This window comes from Gopherus flavomarginatus, chromosome 24, assembly GCF_025201925.1.
Source record: "Gopherus flavomarginatus isolate rGopFla2 chromosome 24, rGopFla2.mat.asm, whole genome shotgun sequence".
In the NCBI taxonomy this organism is placed as follows: Eukaryota; Metazoa; Chordata; order Testudines; family Testudinidae; genus Gopherus; species Gopherus flavomarginatus.
In genome coordinates this window covers 6,921,304-6,938,770 of record NC_066640.1, presented here as the reverse complement: position 1 = coordinate 6,938,770, position 17,467 = coordinate 6,921,304, and the positions used below count along the sequence as shown (strand labels likewise).

The 17,467-nt window shown below is 53.8% G+C and overlaps 1 protein-coding gene across 1 annotated transcript in view; it reads left to right on the top strand.

Annotated features, from left to right (window-relative positions):
* The window catches only part of LOC127040354 (tyrosine-protein kinase ZAP-70), a 46,027-nt gene extending 30,439 nt beyond the window's left edge, over positions 1–15,588 (top strand). The window contains exons 3-13 of the mRNA XM_050934428.1: positions 2,823–2,983; positions 3,407–3,545; positions 3,928–4,009; positions 5,694–5,734; positions 7,180–7,234; positions 7,893–8,073; positions 8,959–9,165; positions 9,727–9,919; positions 11,985–12,125; positions 12,658–12,770; positions 14,377–15,588. Of these exons, the coding sequence (XP_050790385.1) occupies positions 2,823–2,983; positions 3,407–3,545; positions 3,928–4,009; positions 5,694–5,734; positions 7,180–7,234; positions 7,893–8,073; positions 8,959–9,165; positions 9,727–9,919; positions 11,985–12,125; positions 12,658–12,770; positions 14,377–14,506 (1,443 nt within the window). The 3' untranslated portion in view covers positions 14,507–15,588. The remainder of the gene's footprint in view (positions 1–2,822; positions 2,984–3,406; positions 3,546–3,927; positions 4,010–5,693; positions 5,735–7,179; positions 7,235–7,892; positions 8,074–8,958; positions 9,166–9,726; positions 9,920–11,984; positions 12,126–12,657; positions 12,771–14,376) is intronic.
* The last annotated feature ends 1,879 nt before the right edge of the window (positions 15,589–17,467 follow it).

Sequence of the window (17,467 nt, the reverse complement as noted above, 5' to 3'; positions counted from 1 at the left end):
ACCACTTCATCACCGGAAACTGGACATATACCAGCCTTTGTCAAACCCGAGCAGATTTGCCCCACACTTTATAAAAACTCACTGATAAAGTTAAACAAATGCATTGACTATAACAGGTAGATTTGAAGTGATTTTAAGTGATAGGCAAAAAGTCAGAGCTAGTGACCAAAAGAAATAAAATACAAGCACTCAGTCTAACCTCTCAACCCCGTTAGACTGGGCAGCAACTAAATGAAGCAGTTTTTCTCACCCCACTGGATATTGCAGCCCTTAATATACAGGTTTGTTCCTTAAACCTGGGCCAACCTCCTCTGCTGGAGTCTTATCTTCTCAGTGTCTTAGCTGCTTGCAGCGTAGGTGGGGGCAGGAGAATAGGTCCAGTATGCGTCCATTGTGTCTGTTTTATACCTTTAGTCCATGTGCTTGGAAAACACAAGTCCAGACGTGACTGGGTGGGCCTTGCTAAGTCTCTACGCAAGGCTGAGCAATTCCTCTGGTGTGGCCTTGGGCAGTTGAGTCATTGCATTGTAGCTCCCTTGCTGGACAATGGTTGTTGATGGGTTGATTGATACCCCACTTGGGCCTTGGTTACTTCCCTTGCTGTTGCCTCTGGGGAGCTAATGTCTGGCTGATTCCCCAAGTTACAGCATGTTTTCGTGACCACCATACAACACAATTCTCATAACTTCCTATGCATTAAGGATATACACACATGGATGGAGAAATGACTTTCAGCAGGTCATAATCTTTCTCCTGATACCTTACAAGGTCTGCTTTATATGTAAGGTATCAGAGGGGTAGCCGTGTTAGTCTGGATCTGTAAAAGCAGCAAAGAGTCCTGTGGCACCTTATAGACTAACAGACGTATTGGAGCATGAGCTTTCGTGGGTGAATACCCACTTCGTCAGATGTATTAAGGTGCCACAGGACTCTTTGCTGCTTTATATGTAAGATCACAATTACACATAAATGAGGAATATGGGGTTACATGGTGCTCCTCCAAGGTACAGAATGTCACCTCGTGACCAGAACTGCACACACTAGTTCAGACGCAGATGCACCACTGATTTGTATAATGGCATTACAGTAATTTCAATGCCACACTCCATCCCCTTCTTTCTGCATCTTAGAAATTTTGCTTTTTTCAACCTCTGGTCCACATTAAGCAAAGGTCTTCACTGAACTATCCATTACGATGCCGGGGTCTTTTCTTTTAGTTGATTCAGTCAATTTAGAACCCAGTTCATATTATTCCCTCCAATGTCCATTACTTCGCCTTTGTAACAAAGAATTTAATCTGCTATTGTGTTTCCCATTTCCCTAGCTTGGTTAGGTCCCTCTGAAGTTCCTTGCCAGTTTCCACTGGTGTAAGTGTCTAGACTTCAATGCAGTAATTCTGTGATTGACAGTGGTGTGAGAACAAGCTAAGGCCTCAAAGGGTTAATATGGTCCTACCCACTGTTCTAACAGAAATAAGCCCTTGCAATAGGGTTGCCAACCTTCTAGGATTGTCCTGGAGTCTCCAGGAATTAATCTTTAATTAAAGATTATGTCATGTGATGAAACCTCCAGGAATACGGTCAACCAAAACTGGCAACCCTGCCTTGCAACAGAAAGGCATCACCAAACCAATGGCTTGTCTATGTTATTATTATTAATAGGAATATCATAGTACCTAGGAGCCTGGTCCCCAGTTCTGGACCAGGACCTCATTGTGCTAAGAATGAAAAGACATGCTCTGAGGGTGAGGTGGCAAAATTGCCTAGGAGATTTGGGTACCCATTGCCCATCAGAAATCAATAAATGCCGAAGGTGGCTGGGAAAGATTCCCAGCTTTAAAGCTGCAGTGCTCCCCAGGTTCTTACCTCTTGCTCTGGTAGCGACCAGGTGCAATCCAAGAGCAGTCGTAGAGAGGTTCGGCAGGATGGGCATTATGCACATGCTGGGGCCTGTCTGGGTTGGCCTACACTACGGGGAGGAGAGGGTGAGATCGATCTAAGTTATGCAACTCCAGTGACGTGAATAACGTTGCTCAAGTTGACATACTTAGATCTACTTGCCGCAGTGTCTTCACTGTGGTGTGTCGATGGGAGACGCTCTTCTCATTGTGGTAGAGTACCGGAGTTGACGCTAGAGCAATTGGTGGTCGATTTATCGACTCCTGCGGGATCGATCGCTGCCGTCGATCTGGCCAGTGGCATAGACAAATCCTCAGACACAGGAGATATAGGTGCTTCCATGCGAGTACAGGTCATTAATATAAAGTGTGCCATCTACAGGCAAATAAGAAAATGTAATTGTCCATACATTTGTGAGAGCCATAAACTTGCCGTGCACTGTGAATGGCTTCAAGATTACATTGCTCTTAACAGGGACTAGGGAGCAAAGTAAAGGGAGACAGAGCACCCAGGAGAGAGTTTAAAAGGGCTCTGGAGTGACAATGGAAAACAGACTACAAGACTTGTGATCTAAGAATAGTCCTCTTCTAAAGGCCACCATGACCTTCTGCTTCTCTCACCTGCAAGTCGGTGAGCTCTCTTCCCTTTCCCACAATGAGTGGCGAGGGATGGGAGGGACAGTGACACCTTTGGATGATGGAGTCACTCTGGATTTAGATGGGAGCAGAATTCAGCCCAGCATTGCTCCAGTGGTGCCTACAGCCAGAGCGTTATCGGCGACCAAGAGAGGGATTCTGAGGTCTCCTGAGAGGTCGCTATTACCTGTCCAAGAGGATGCAATAAAAACCAGCGTTGCCCTGCAGAAGCTGGCATGGTGCCTAGTGGTAGCTAGGTAGAATGGTCTCCCTTCTCGCTTCCTTGCAGGGTGATGCCCTTGAACAGGCCATCATAAGCCAGGCCCCTCAGGTCGAGAAACTCATTGCCACCACTGCCCATGAGAAGATGCCCTGGTACCACAGTAATATCTCCCGGGAGGAGGCTGAACGCAGGCTCTATTCTGGAGCACAGCCTGATGGGAAATTTCTGTGAGTATCCAAAGCGCTGGGAGATACCTGCTCCGATTACTGTGACCCCCCCCAACCCTGTTACGCCCCATTTGCTTGAGGGGATGTAGAGCAGGGTGTCGTCAGGGCTGGGCCAGCAGCTGAGCCCATGTCACAGTTCTGTACTGGGAGATCGGCGAGGACAGGACCAGTGTGGTGCTCTGGGTCTCTGCCTTGAGATTAGTACCCATCCAGGAGATGTTACAGCCCCAGGATTTGGAAACCAGGCTTCTGGTCTGTTCCACGAGGAAACAAATCCCACTTTCCCATGGAAGGATGTGACCCATGTGGGAGGGGGTGACCTTTCCCAGAGCTCTGGTACAGGAGCCTTGTGAGGACGCATGGTGATTTCACTGGGCGAGCCTCAAACCCAGCCACTCTGACCCCCTCCTCCTTCCCACCCAGACTGCGAGAAAGGAAGGAAAATGGCACCTACGCGCTGTCCCTCGTCTATGGGAAAACAGTGTATCACTACCGCATCGACCAGGACAAGTCCGGCAAATACTCCATCCCCGAGGGAACCAAGTTTGACACGCTGTGGCAGGTACGATGCTTCGGGACACTCTCCCCAGCCTCCCCTCCCTCCAGTCAGGAGAAGGAGAGTGCTCTTGTCTCCGTCTTTTGGCTTCAATCACATTTCATATAATTGCAAATGTTCCAACCGGCTCTAGTCCTGCCGGCTTTCCTTTTGTCCTTGTTCTCTTTCCCTTTGTGTAGTAACAACCCAAATCCCTCTCCCAGCCAGCAGGGTTTGTAAATACAGAGCAAAGAGGGTCCCGAGGACATAGACAGACTAGAGGAATTAATGGGCTAATGGGGCCTGTCTGCCACAGACCTAAGAGAAATAGTTACCATAAACCACAAATGTTGCCTGTAAAACAAAGCAGTGATTTTCCTCCCTCTCCTTTTCCCGATTCCTCCCCCAGTTGGTGGAGTACTTGAAACTCAAGCCAGATGGACTGATATATTTCCTGAAGGAAAGCTGCCATAATCCCAATATGCCGGCAGGTGAGTTGACTCTTAAGGGCAGGACTAGCTGCGAACATCAAACCTTGTCTTCATACTGTGGATCTACGGTAGCCCCAGGGTTCATTCGGTTTTCTGGTAGATCTACCCCGCTGTTCTCTTGCTTCCTGCCATATTAAATCAGATCACTGAGACCAGCTCAGTTAGCGTCCTGCCCCCTGCCCGAACTGTCTCTTTCTGGGATTTTTGCACATCTCTCTCTGAAGAATCAGGCGATGGCCAGTGTTGGACAGAGGATACTGGGCAAAAGGCCCTTGATCTGCTCGGGGACAGGAGTTGCGACGTGGGCGTATTTCATAGCAGGCTCCGGCATTGGCCTCTCCTGGCTCTTGCTAAACTGCAGCACAGCGTCACCCCGTCTTGGCCAGGGGCTACGATATGGGCTAACAGAGGGTAGGAGCTCAGCTCTCACAATTCCTCTCCTCTCCCGTGGCTGGGGGGACAGCTCCCCTGACGGTTTCACTCCACATTAAGCACTGCTCTCCTCTGCTATCCAACTTCTGCCTTAGCAAACCAGCCCCCGCATCAGTCTAGGGCAATGTCTGGCCTGCTGCTGAAAGGTGGGTGATATTTCAAATGAAGGCAAAACAGGTCCCTCCCTATGAGTAGCCTCTTGCGCAAAGCTGTACATGGTGGAAATGAACAAAGACAGAGAAGACAGTGATGATGAAGCCAGATCCAGAGATAGGACAGAGGGGGTCAAAGCCTCAGCTGGCGTATATTGGTTTAGCACCATTGAACCCAGCCACTGGCTTTCATTTCCACACTGAGGTATCAGTCACCCAGTGCCCTCGTTGAAGCAGGAAGGCCAAGGGGCTCTGTTTGCCCCATGCCTGCTGATCCATGGCCAAGCGTGTGGAACGGTTCTGGCTCTGTGTGCAGGGGAAGGGAAGAGGCTTATTTTGTATTTGCTTCGTTTCTGTCGCTCCCTGGCTGGTTTAGTCCTGTTTTTGTAGAAGCCGAGTGTATCTCCTGCTGGGGAGCCGTGCCAGACTGACAGCCCTGGAGTCTTAAGGCCTTTTATCCCCCCAGCGGGGTCAGTCTGAGCAGCAACAGGACAAGCTCCCTGCCACTGGACCCAATCAATATGCCTCCATTCTGGGTGGGCACTCAGCACCTCGGACAATCAGGGCCACAACGTCCCAAGTCGGGCAAGAATTAGTGGTCAGTTAGGCCAACATTGGCCTCTGGAGCTTGCCTAAGGTCACGGCGAGACAATGGCAGAGCTGGGAGGAGAGCCCAGGTTTTCCAAAGTGGCTCATGATTTTGGGCCCCCCACCTGAGGCACCTTGAAAGGGTCTGATTTTCAGAGGGCAGGTACTCAGTACTCCCTGGAAATCAGGCCCCTTTAAGGTGTCTTAAGCTAGGCCCCCCAAATCAGGACCATGTCTAATCAATCTCAGGTCAGCGCCCTGTTCTCTGGACTGCAGTATGGGGCAGAACTCGCTCTCCCTGCTGCTAGCCATGGGGTTTCGTGCACCTGTCACCTCCCACCCACACCAGAGTCTGGGGGCCTCCTCCTCATTGACCCCACATTGTCAGAGCAGTATGAAGGGACCTCAGTGCGAACTGGAATCAGGCCTGGGCAACAGAGGTGAATGGAACCCCCTTTGCGCCCAGATCTTTGAGCAGGGCAGCGAGCTAACGTCTCTTTCCTGATTTTCAGCAACCGTGGCACCACTCCCGCCAGCCCACCCCTCTGGAAGCGTAAGTTTGAGGCTGTCTCTTCTCTCCGTCCCTCCAGAGCTTCTCACGTCCTTGCCTTTAACCTAGGGAGAAAATCCTGCCTTTCTCTGAAAGGCAGAGACTTGACTGGAATGTAATACGGGTAGCTTAACCCTGCGGCCATTCCTGCCTGGGGGGCAGAGGGGGAAGGGGAAGTGGCCAGGCACAGCTACAGCTGGAGATGGAAGCAAGCTTCTGCCATGCAACATGTGGGCCTGTAATTTGGGGAGTCCAGTTCAACCCCAGGCTGGTCTGCCTGGCAGAGGCTGGTTACACTCAGGCAGACCTGCCTAACCATTGGCTTCTGGCCCAATCTTTGTGCCCCTGCTTCTCTGCCTTTCTGACTGCAAAGTGCTGCAGGCAGTCTCAGGACTCTGAGGTGGGAGACGCACAAAGGGGGGCTGAGGGACTCCCAGCTCTATTGGGCATTCGTGTATGTTAGTCTCAGTGCCTGGCTAATAAAGGATGATTCGTCACAGAAGGGTGCACTCGACTCTACAGACAGCTCGCCCCTTCTTCCATCTTTTGTGTCTAAGAATCCACCTAGGTACATCCACTTCCCTCAGCACTAGGAGTGGGATCTATAGAGTTACTGGGGCAAATCTGGACTCCAGATTGGCAGCAGAGTATCTCCCACCAGACAGATCCCAGACTGGCTCCGGCCCATCTGCCCTGGGGGTGCACTCAAGCCATGGCTGGAGAAGAAAGAGAAGCTCCTTACCAGTGTTGAGATGGTGGCCTGGATCCCTCCTCCCCACCCTCTTCCTTCTACAGACTGTGTGTGGGGTGGAAGGGACAGCATGATGGATGGGGCTGCCTTCTCTCTGTTTCCTTGGGGTATAGGCAGGGTGCACGTGTTCCCCCAGCAGATGCTGCTAGCTAGAAATGTCTGCATATGCAGCAGCCAGAGAGTGGGCACACAAAGGCAGTGATCTCATAAAGCCATAGGGATTATGGGAAGGCACTGGTTCTGGAGGGTCCCACCCTTCACCCCAATTGTTTCCCCCATAGGCACTGAGTTTTTCTTTTCCCCAGGGGGTGCGCCACTCTTGCTTTGCCAGTGGGCCCCCACCCCCACTGCAGCTCTCCCCGAGACCCCTCCCCAAGGCCTAGGGTGACCAAACTGCAACTGTGAAAAATCGGGATGGGGGTGCGGGGTAATAGGAGCCTATATAAGAAAAAGACCCAAAAATTGGGACTGTCCCTGTAAAATTGGGACATCTGGTCACCCTACCAAGGCCCCCCACTTGCTCCCTGCTTTCTGCCCTCCCCCAACTGCCAATCAGCTGTTTGGCAGCACCTTGATCAGCTAATCAGGGGCGCAGCCAAACAGCTGTGGCTGGTATTTTTTTCCCAGAGTCGATGCCTATGGTTTCCTTCATCTTATATTAAATGCATCATTTACTTGATCACTGTTTCTCTCCCAGGCCCAGAGACACCTGGGGGCTCTGAACACAGATGGATACACCCCGGAGCCCATAGGTGAGTAGCGCTGCAGGGGCCTCCCTTCCCGTCAGTACAGACCCAGGAGAGGGCACCCTAGGCCAGCCGAGCTGTGGGACACCAGCCAGTGGTGCCGCAAGTACCTACAGCTACAATGCAACTGAGCTTATGCACAATGCCTGGCACGTGAGCACCACCTTCTGGCTAAGAGAGGTGCTACAAGGCTTTCATCGCACTCAAGGCACCCGAGGACAAGCCAAAGGTCCCATTTGTTTCCCAGGGCCCCAAACCTCTTGCATGAATGCTATAAAACGGTCGCTCCCAGGAATAAACCTAGCCAAGCCCAGTCCTGTCCCTGCTTCCCCCACCTCGCTACTATCAGTGGGCTCGAATCCACAAACACTCAAACACGTGCATAATGAGGCTTCAGTGGCACTGCTCACGTGTGAGGAGCCGTGCACACAGTAAACGTGTTAGGACCAGGGCTTGGGGTAGTAGGGGCACTGGCAGCTCCAACTCCACCCAGTAGTAGGGGTGGGAGGGACCAGCACAGGCTGGCAAGCCAAGGGAGGTGACCGAGAGGGAGGCTGGAACTGGAAGGTCAGCACAGGGAGGACAGTGGCCAGAGGGAACGGGGAGGCTCTGAGTTCTGGCAGGGGGCATGTGACCTATCCCTGGTCTTGTTCTCCTGTGGAAGGGCCAGGGAAATCGCGCCTCCTGCCCATGGACACCAGCGTCTATGAAAGCCCCTACAGTGACCCGGAGGAGCTGAAGGACAAGAAGCTCTTCCTGAAGAGGGACCACCTGATGATTGACGAGGTGGAGCTGGGGTCAGGGAACTTCGGCTGCGTCAGGAAAGGAGTCTACAAAATGCGGAAGTAAGCACTGTCCAAAAGGAATGAGAAGGGGAGCATGGTTCAGACTGAGCCTAGGATAGAGATGGGTCAAACTCATCCCAGGTCAGGGGAGTTTGGGTCCAGGGCTAGAGCAGATGCTGTAACGGGGTGGAGACAGGAGTGCCTGTGCTGATGGGGGAGGGGGCGGGGCGTGCATGGGAAAGCTCCTGGTGAAAGGTGCCACAGCGACTTCATGTGCACTGGGGAATGTGGGGTGCATTGGAGAAGCCAGCGATGGGAACTCGCACATTGACTGCCAGTACCGGAGGTGTCTGCAGGCCAGATGTGAATTCACAGGGGGAGCTCATGGTTTTAAGGAAGGCACCTTGATCCGCTAGATGGGGTATGGGATCGAGAAGGAGGAGATGGTTTCTATTCCTGGCTCTGCTACTGACTCCCCATGTGACCTTGGAAATGGTCCCACCTCTCTCTGTGCCTCAGTTTCCCCACCTGTGAAATGCTGCTTTGTAAGGTGCCTTTAGAAAGGGGGAGGGAAGAGATTAACTGCCCCCAATTGCACAGTATGAGACAGAATTTTTTCCTCAGTTGCTGCCATTATTTCTTTAGCTACCATTTCCTGTCCTTGCATACTCGAATAGGGTTCCCCAAGGGCACTGCTGCAGGAGCACCTCAGCCAGAGTTAATCTGCGACAACCTGGCTTCACAGACTTGTAGCCCACGACCATAACTGGGAACGAGATGCCCTAATAATATCATTATTACCCCAGGCCTTGTAGATACAGCGTATTGAGCCACCCACTTTAAACAGTACCACTGATCGCTGGTTCACGTTACTGGCTGTGATATGCTCCATCATCTGCAGCTTAACCCAGCCCTTGTGCATTTCTCCTCTCGCCCCCTGGCTAGGAAGCAGATAGATGTGGCCATCAAGGTCCTGAAGAGCAACAATGAGAAGGCTGTGAAGGATGAAATGATGAAGGAGGCACAGATCATGCACCAGTTGGACAACCCCTACATAGTCCGTATGATCGGGGTTTGTGAGGCAGAGTCCCTGATGTTGGTCATGGAGATGGCCTCGGGAGGACCCCTCAATAAGTTCTTGTCTTCCAAGAGGTGAGTTTCTTTGTGGTACTGAATAGCCATGGCTGGCTGATTCATCTCCCCTTCCGGGCACCGTCCCATCAGACTCACAGTAACGGCAGACGACTTGCTTTGAAGGTGAAGGGATATGGAAAAGAGTCCCACTAAAACACTAGGGAGTGCTCTGAAACTTTCCTAGAATAGTCTGGCTGTGGTACTTGTAGGCTGAGTGGGGGGAGATACATGGGTTCTTGGCACACATTTGGGGTGACCGTCAGCAAGCTGGTGGTGGAGGATCTATTGGCTGGCTAGTGGAACAGCTCGATAAAGTATTGTACTTGCTAGTGTGCACATATCATGGTCTTCTATTGTGTGTAACCAGAACTATGCATCTGTGTGTCACAGGCCCTGTACTGCAAATAGCTAATGGGAGATTTTCTTTTACCTTGGTTACTAAGGGCTGATGCTTCCAGAGTAGGAGAGCCTGAATTCACTGCTTACTGTGGCTGTTAAGCTCCGAGGGCCATGGTAATGACAGTTTCCTACTTGTCCAGGGATTTCTTGCTGTATCCTCCTCTCTTTCCTTTGCCCCAGAGAGGAGATTCCAGTGAGCAATGTTGTGGAGCTGATGCATCAGGTGTCTATTGGGATGAAGTACTTGGAGGAGAAAAACTTCGTCCACAGAGACCTGGCTGCCAGAAATGTCCTGCTAGTCAACCAGCATTATGCCAAGATCAGTGACTTTGGACTCTCCAAGGCTCTTGCAGCTGATGACAGCTATTACAAGGTGAGTGGAAGCAGAGCAGAGGAATCACGGACCGGGCTATATCTACAGAGTCAGCCCGGATGGAGTCCGTGCCCCTCACTCCACCTGTTAACGGAAGCCAGGCACGCATCTTACCCAGAACATCCTGTGACCCTGAACCTTTCTGGCTTGCTGCTGAGACCTAGAGCCATTCCCAGGAGCTCTGCCTTGTGATCACCCCAAGTTCTTCTCATGCCTGTTGTTTATATAATACCATAGCTTTGCAAGGGGCTTTGCAAACATTCAGAAAGCTGGTCCCTGCCCCAAGGCATGTACAATTCAACACAGATGGGTACAGTGGAAGGCTAAGGATCAGGGGTAAGAATGAAGATGCACAATGCTGGAGAGGAAAGACACACAGCAGAGAAGAGGTCTGTGAAGGGATCTGAAAGAGGTGGGGGGTGCTAGGTATGTAGCAGGAGAGGCTGGGGGAGGGTGAAGTAAGAAACAAGAGCAGAGATGCTGGCAGCAGGGAGCTCTGCTGAGCCTTGAGGAAAACAAGGGGCTCGAAATACTCATGGACAAAGGGAGGAGGGCCCCAAAGGTGGGGCAGGGATGGTGGGTGATGGGGTGGAGTTGTGGGAGAAGGTTCTTTTCACTGTAGCCATGTGGAGCTGCTGGAGAAGGGAGGAGCGAAGCAGAGAAGCCAGAGAGCGAGGGGAAGAAGGAGCGATGCTGAGTAGATGGAAGCTCATCAGGGCAGGGACCAGCTTTCTGTTCTGTGTCTCTGTAGTGCCCAGCACAAGAAGCCCCATTCCCCAAGGGGGGCCCCCACACTAGAGATAGTAAATAACAATTGCCAGCACAGCCGGGTGTGGTTGCCACACGGTGGCACCATTCGCACAGTGATTTCTCCAGACACGGCTCAGGTCCCAGTTTTATTTCCCAGCGTGTGTGTGTGTTGTGTTGTGTTTTTAACCTAGTGGCACACGCATCTGCCAGGTGACACCTCAGAATCTGGAGAGCATCCAAGAGGCTGCTCAGGAGACCCTGCGCTGTTGTTCCGCCCGCCCTGAGATGGGCGTTATAGATCAAGAACAGGCATAGCTCCTGGCTGGAACGCTGCCTCCAGAGTGTGCCTTCTGGGGGAAATAGGGATCTGGATTGGATTCTGCATGCAGGGAGCCCCAGAGGACACCCTGGGGCTCTATAAACAGCTCACTAGTCATATGGAGGACGGGCGGCTCCCAGGCTCCGTTTCAGAAACAGACAGAACTTCATGTTACTTTCATCCTCCATCCATTCTGGCAAACAGAGCCCTCTCCCCATATGACACTGGGGCAGACTTACCCCCTGGAGAGCCAGAAAGGCGGTTGCTCGAAGGACCCAGCTCGGATAGCTCAGCTTTGAATTAGTGATGGTCTCAGTGCACCATCTGGATGCCGATCCGGATTCAAACAGCCCAAAGTGCAGAGGTTTTCAGACCTGGGCTTTTGGTTCATCCCAGTATAGTGATAGGGGCCAACTCATAAATTGATAGCAGCCTTCAGCTACCAAAGAGGATGGAGTTAGACTGTTCTCAGTGGTGGCAGGTGACAGAACAAGGAGCAATGGTCTCAAGTTATAGTGGGGGAGGTTTAGGCTGGATATTAGGAAACACTATTTCTCTAGGAGGGTGGTGAAGCACTGGAATGGGTTACCTAGGGAGGTGGTGGAATCTCCTTCCTTAGAGGTTTTTAAGGTCAGGCTTGACAAAGCCCTGGCTGGGATGATTTAGTTGCGGTTGGTCCTACTTTGAGCAGGGGGTTGGACTAGATACCTCCTGAGATCCCTTCCAACCCTAATCTTCTATTCTATAAATTGGATATTGGTTCCGGTCGTGATCCACTGCTTCCCTGACCTGTTGGGGTTGCCTGGATCCAGGGTTTGGAGTTAGGCCCTTTGAATCTGCCTTTGGCAGTGAACCCTCACTCAAGAGGTCTTAAGCTCATTGGACCGACAGGTATGGCAAGGCAGACCCAAGACAAGGCGCTCCGGCTCGGGGCATGACAGTGTGTCAGACTCTTGCTGGGTAAGCTACCCCCTTCTTTCCGTCCCTTTGCTGCAGGCCAGAACGGCTGGAAAGTGGCCCCTGAAGTGGTACGCGCCAGAGTGTATCCTGTACCACAAGTTCTCCAGCAAGAGCGATGTGTGGAGTTACGGTGTGACCATGTGGGAAGCCTTCACCTACGGGCAGAAACCGTACAAGGTGAGCAGCACGAGGACGCGCTGCTGGCTCAGAGTCCGCTTTACTCACCAAGGGCGGCTCCTCGGCTGTGCTCCCACCCCAGCCCCGCTGTCTCAGTGCATCCCGCAAATTGCCGGGGAGCAGTCCCATAGCAGAGAGAGTAGCCACAGGGAAGGCGGACAGAGGGGTATGCGGGGCAATGAACTCTGGGATGTCTTTCCGCCCAGGGCAGGGAGAAGGAGGCCAGCCAAAGTAATCACCCAGTCACGGTGAGGGGGTCCCTGCTACACTGCCGAAAAGCAGGGTGCTGTCCTGGTTACGAGGTCAGACCTGCGCCAGGGCAGGCGTGAGATACTAACGCAAGGTGTGGTGATTACCGACAGCGTCGTCGCAGGAGGTGGCCCACGCCCAGTGCCATTAGCTCCTTATAGAATCAGTGAAAAGTGCCCTCCGGGCGGGGGCATATCTAACCCGCCCTCTCTCAGCCGCCCCGTCAGCTCCTGTGCTTGGTGGGGAGGGCAGGGTCATTAACACACTTCCCTACTCACCCTAGAAAATGAAAGGCCCCGAGGTGATCAGTTTCATAGAGCAAGGGAAGCGCATGGAGTGCCCAGCAGACTGCCCGGCCGAGATGTACAAGCTGATGCAGCAGTGTTGGACCTACAAGTAAGGCTTTCCCCAGCTAATCCCCGGAGCAGGCCCCCTTGGGACTGGGCACATTGTCTGCAGCAGGGTGGCGGGTGTGTGTGTGTGTGGGGGTGTCTCCTGTCCTGATCTCCCCCTGGCTTGGGCTGCAGGGTCTGTGATGAATGATGTGTTTATTTCCTTTCCTTCCTTCCCCTGCCCTGACCTGCAGTTCCCCTGGAGGAGGTCAGAGCCCCTCTAGGGCTCTTTGTCTCGGAAACTGTCTCAGCCTCTCCAAGGAGGCCATTATGCCAGGCTGCAGCATCTGTGGTCAGCAGGTGCATGGGGATGACCCTAAATGAAACTGACAAGAGTCGGAGGGTTGTGACAAGGTTTTAGCTGATCAGTCATTAGGTACCACAACACAAAGCAAAACAGGCTTGGGCGACTCTAGATTTAACATAACAGCTCCTCAGGGCGAGCCTCTCTGGGTGACTCACCTCTCTGCTCCCTCTGGGGTTTCCGAGCAATTGGAAGGCCTCCTCCCTTCGCCACTGCCATGTGAAGGAGGGTCCCTTTGCTCTGCTCTGCCTGATCTGTTCAGTTACTGGCCTTGTTGGGCTTTCATATCAGGGTGCTAAGCAGCAGGGGTGGTAAGTCCCAGGGTGGGCACTCCTACCCCTGAGGGTCCCTTTCCCAGTAGCCTGGCAGCGTGGCAGAATCAGTGCTCACAGCCAAAGCGGTTGGTGCCTTCCCACAGCCCAGCAGTGTCTTTCCCACTCAGCCAACTTCTGCGGCTTGGGCCCATTCTGAGGTTCTTCTTGGGGTGCTGCTGGATGGCTCCTGCCACGGGACACAGAGCCTGTCGCTGAGCTGAGTCCAGCCCAGGTCAGAAGTGACAGGCATCTGCCTGGTCAGTGCAGGGTCCACATCCTGGACCCGTTAGCACAACTGGCTCCCTTGCCTGCAGACTCAGGAGAGAGGCCAATGACTAATAGACCATGGTGGCCGAACTCTCCTCTCAAGCCCCGGTGCAAACACGGTGCCAGGAAATCTTCCCACATCCCCCGCTCCCCCTGCCCCATTGTCAATGGATTGGGTTGTAGGTAGTCATGCCTAGTGGTCAGAGTCTGAATGCCAGAGCCCAGGGGCAAGACAGAGTCAATGTCAGGAGTCGGTGCCGCATGCCAGAGCTAAAGATTGACGCAGAACTGAGGGTCAGAGCCAGATTACCAGGAGTCAGGGAATTTAGGAGCAGGGCTGGTTCTGAGGCAGGAGCGAGGCTGGAACAGGCTCTGGGCTGGAGCTGTAGAGGAGCAGAGCAGGAGCAGGGCTTGCAGAGACGAGCACAGCGAGGCAGAGTCTGTGGGCGTTGAGCAGCCAGTGAGCTGCCGCCGCTGCTAGGTTGAAAAACCGGCCTGCAGGCTTCCCCAGCCAATCAGGCAGGGCAGGCCATGAGGCAGCCTGGCTGGCTTGTTAGGGCGTCAGGCATCCTGAGCAGGTGCAGCTAAGGATCTTACTCCTGACACTGACACTGTGCACCCTCAGGACACACCTGGGCTGTCCCCCCATCCTAGCCCATTTGTTTTGGTCAACCCATTCTGATCCTTCTTGCTGATCCTTCTTCAGTGCCTTCCTTCTCTTCCAGGTGGGAAGATCGCCCAGGGTTTGCAGCGGTGGAAACCATAATCCGTTCCTATTACTACAGTATCGCCGCCAAGATAGAAAAGGGGCCAGAGGAGACGGAGGAGGACAAGGCAAAAGCAGCTTGCCCCTGAGTCTTCCTCTCTGTGCCCAGAGGAGTCCTCGGCACGGGCGCTGGAGATGCCCTGGCTAGTTTTGGTTTGGTTTCTCCTGCTGGTGCTTCTCGGGGAGTCACAGAACTGAGCCCTTTGGAAAGAACGGTGCTGGCTGGACTGGCGCGGCAGGGGAGGCTCCCAAGGGAACTTAGCCACAGTTCAATCTTTCGGCCGTGATTTGCAGCCTTTGCTTGTCCCGCCCGGGGGACTGGGCAGGACAGTATGGCAGCCCCCTCCTGCACACCTCCAAACCACCGTCCTCGACTCTCAGCACTCATCCCCCTCAGTGTGCTCACCCGGGGTTCCCCACCATGGCTCCCTCCTCCAGCAGCACATTGCATGTCCCCTAACTCCCCCGATTTGCCATTGGGCCGTTCCGGTGAAGGGTGGACAGGGGTGGGGGGCAGAGGACAGGGAACCGCAGCTGGGCAGGAGGCAGCTGGCAGATTGCACTCCTAGAGCACAGAATGAGCTGCTGTCTGCCCCAAAGGGGCCTGGCTGGGGGATGGGCTGCTGGCCACTTCCTTCCACACCCGCACGCAGCACTGGGAGTTGGGCCCTGGGGAAATGCCCACTGCTCCCTTTCAGTGGGAGGGGCGGGAACTGTCTGGGAGCCCACGCCCCGTGCCTGCCACAGCCTCTGCAGGGCGAGCAGCTCCCCCAGGGCATCTGTGGCCAGGCCTGGGAAACCTTTTTCCACCAGCTAAGCCCTTAGCTCCCTATGCGGTGCTCACCTCCGGCCCCTGCCCTGTACGCTCCCCACCATGACGAGTGTTGCTCTTTCTTAGCTTGGAGATCCACTGACCCTATAAATAAACGAGGCTCGTCTTTACCCTGGAACCCATCTCAGACTATTCAACTCCTGCAAACGTTGGCAGCTGCTCCCACCTTGCTCCCGGCCTTGTCTTCGGAGTCCTCCAGCAGCCTGTCCCGCGTGAGGTGTCTGGCCAGCCCCCTTTCAGCCGGCAGCATCACAGAGCTTAGAGCCTTGCTGACTCATTCAGACCTCGCGGAGGCCTGGAGAAGTTTAAAGTTCAGGGAGCTCTAGTCTGCTCATCATAATAAAATGGGCATGCTTCTAGCGGGGTGGCAGGTTTCGTCTGTGTCATTTCAGCCCCATGACTTCGCACCTCCTTTGACAATCCCTCACCATCAAAGGCCAACTGATTATTTAGTGTTAGGGTTACTGTGGGTATGTCTGTACTGGAATCACAGGGTGAGATTGTAGTTTGAGTAGACATCCCCGAGCTTGCTGTAATGTAGCAACTGCAGCAGGGTGCACTTCAGCGCGAGCAAACCCCTGGGGTCCCAGGACGGCCTATGCCGAAGCATCTACAGTCATTAGGGTGACCAACCAGGGAGTGTGAAAAATCAGGGTGGGAGGTGGTGGGATAACAGGCGCCTGTATAAGACAAAGACCCGAATACTGGGGCTGGCCCTATAAAATCAGGACATCTGGTCACCCCACCTGCCGTGACTTCACTGGAGCTAGCTAGCCTCTGGCTCTAATCACACCCATCAAGGGCACCACACCAGAGCCAGCAGGTTCGGCTGAGGGGGCTGTCCAACGCTCTTATACCATCTACCAGCCGTAGTGGAGTCGTGTGGCATCACTGGGCAGAGGGCCAGCCGTGGGGGGGACAGGGGACTGGGAGGAGGGTCAGCTGTTCACTGGAGCAAGGAGGAACTTTCAGGCGCAATCCATTGCAGGGCCTGGGGGTGGGAAGTGTTGGAAATGCAGCTGGAGAAAGAGCTCGCTTGAAACAATTGGTTTTAAAAAATCTAAAAATCACCCTACGCTAAGGCAGGCTTCCCCAGGCGCCTCCCCAAGCACTCTCCCTGCTACTCCTGAGTGGCAGCCCAGCCTGCCCTGGGGCTGGGTTAAATCTCCCTCGCCGGTGGCAGCACAGGCTGCGGTGTCGGAGACGGGCATGGCGGCTCCGCAGGGCCCAATGGAGCACCGGGCCCAAAGGCCTGTGTTTCCAGAAAGGGGTAGTGGTTTGGGGCGCCAGAGGGTGGCCATTCAGTCAGCACCTTGTGAAAAATCAGGCAACGTTTGCGTCTCAGCTTGGCTGCCCCAAATCACTCGCCGCTTTGGGATGTATGGAGGCGGAAGGCCAGCATTGGTGGGGCCCGCCGTGAGGAGCAGTTAAGCCTTTGAGTCTGACATGAAAACAATGAAACAGGAAAAAATAAATGGCCTTGCCTCCCCCAGCATCTGTCTGAGCCACCCCAGGCAGCAGACGCAGTTAAAGCCTCCCAGCTAAAGAGGCCAGTCTGCATGACAAATGCTGCACTAACCACAAGCATCCCACCAACCCCTCTCCAGGACAGGCCAGGAAATGGCTGAAACTCTGTCAGTAACCTCACAGGTACCGTGGCCGCTTCCCCTGCGGGGGAGGAGAGAATGCAAGGGTGGGGAAGGCAGGCAGACAGGAGACGCGAGAGGGGAAGGGTGGTTAGAGCCCAGACCTGAGGCGGTAGTGACCTGGGGCCTCTCCCCAGCTCTGTCCCTGCCTCAGAGTCACTTGACCGGTCTGGGTCTCGGTTTCCCCATCTGTCAAATGGGGGCAGTGATATCGTTTCACCAGTGGACCACGTATGTGTATCTTGTGACATGCACCAGGTGCTTTGAGATCTTCAGGTGTGTGTGTGTGGGGGGGTGTTAAGGGCCAAGTATTTATGCCTGGATTATCACTGCCTCGGTTTCTCATGGACTCTGCAGAGCACAATCTACTCCCAGTCCTGCCCACATGAGACTTGTGCAGTCAGGGATGCCACTGACGTGTGTGTGTGTGTGTGTGTGTGTGTGTCCCCAGTCTTGCAGCAGGGTCAACAACCCCTGGCACAGCCTTGCCCTTCCCTTGTCAAGAGACAGCCAAGAGACTGTGGTGTGTGCAGGGTGGGCGTGGAGAGCAGAGGAAGCAGAAGCTGTACCAG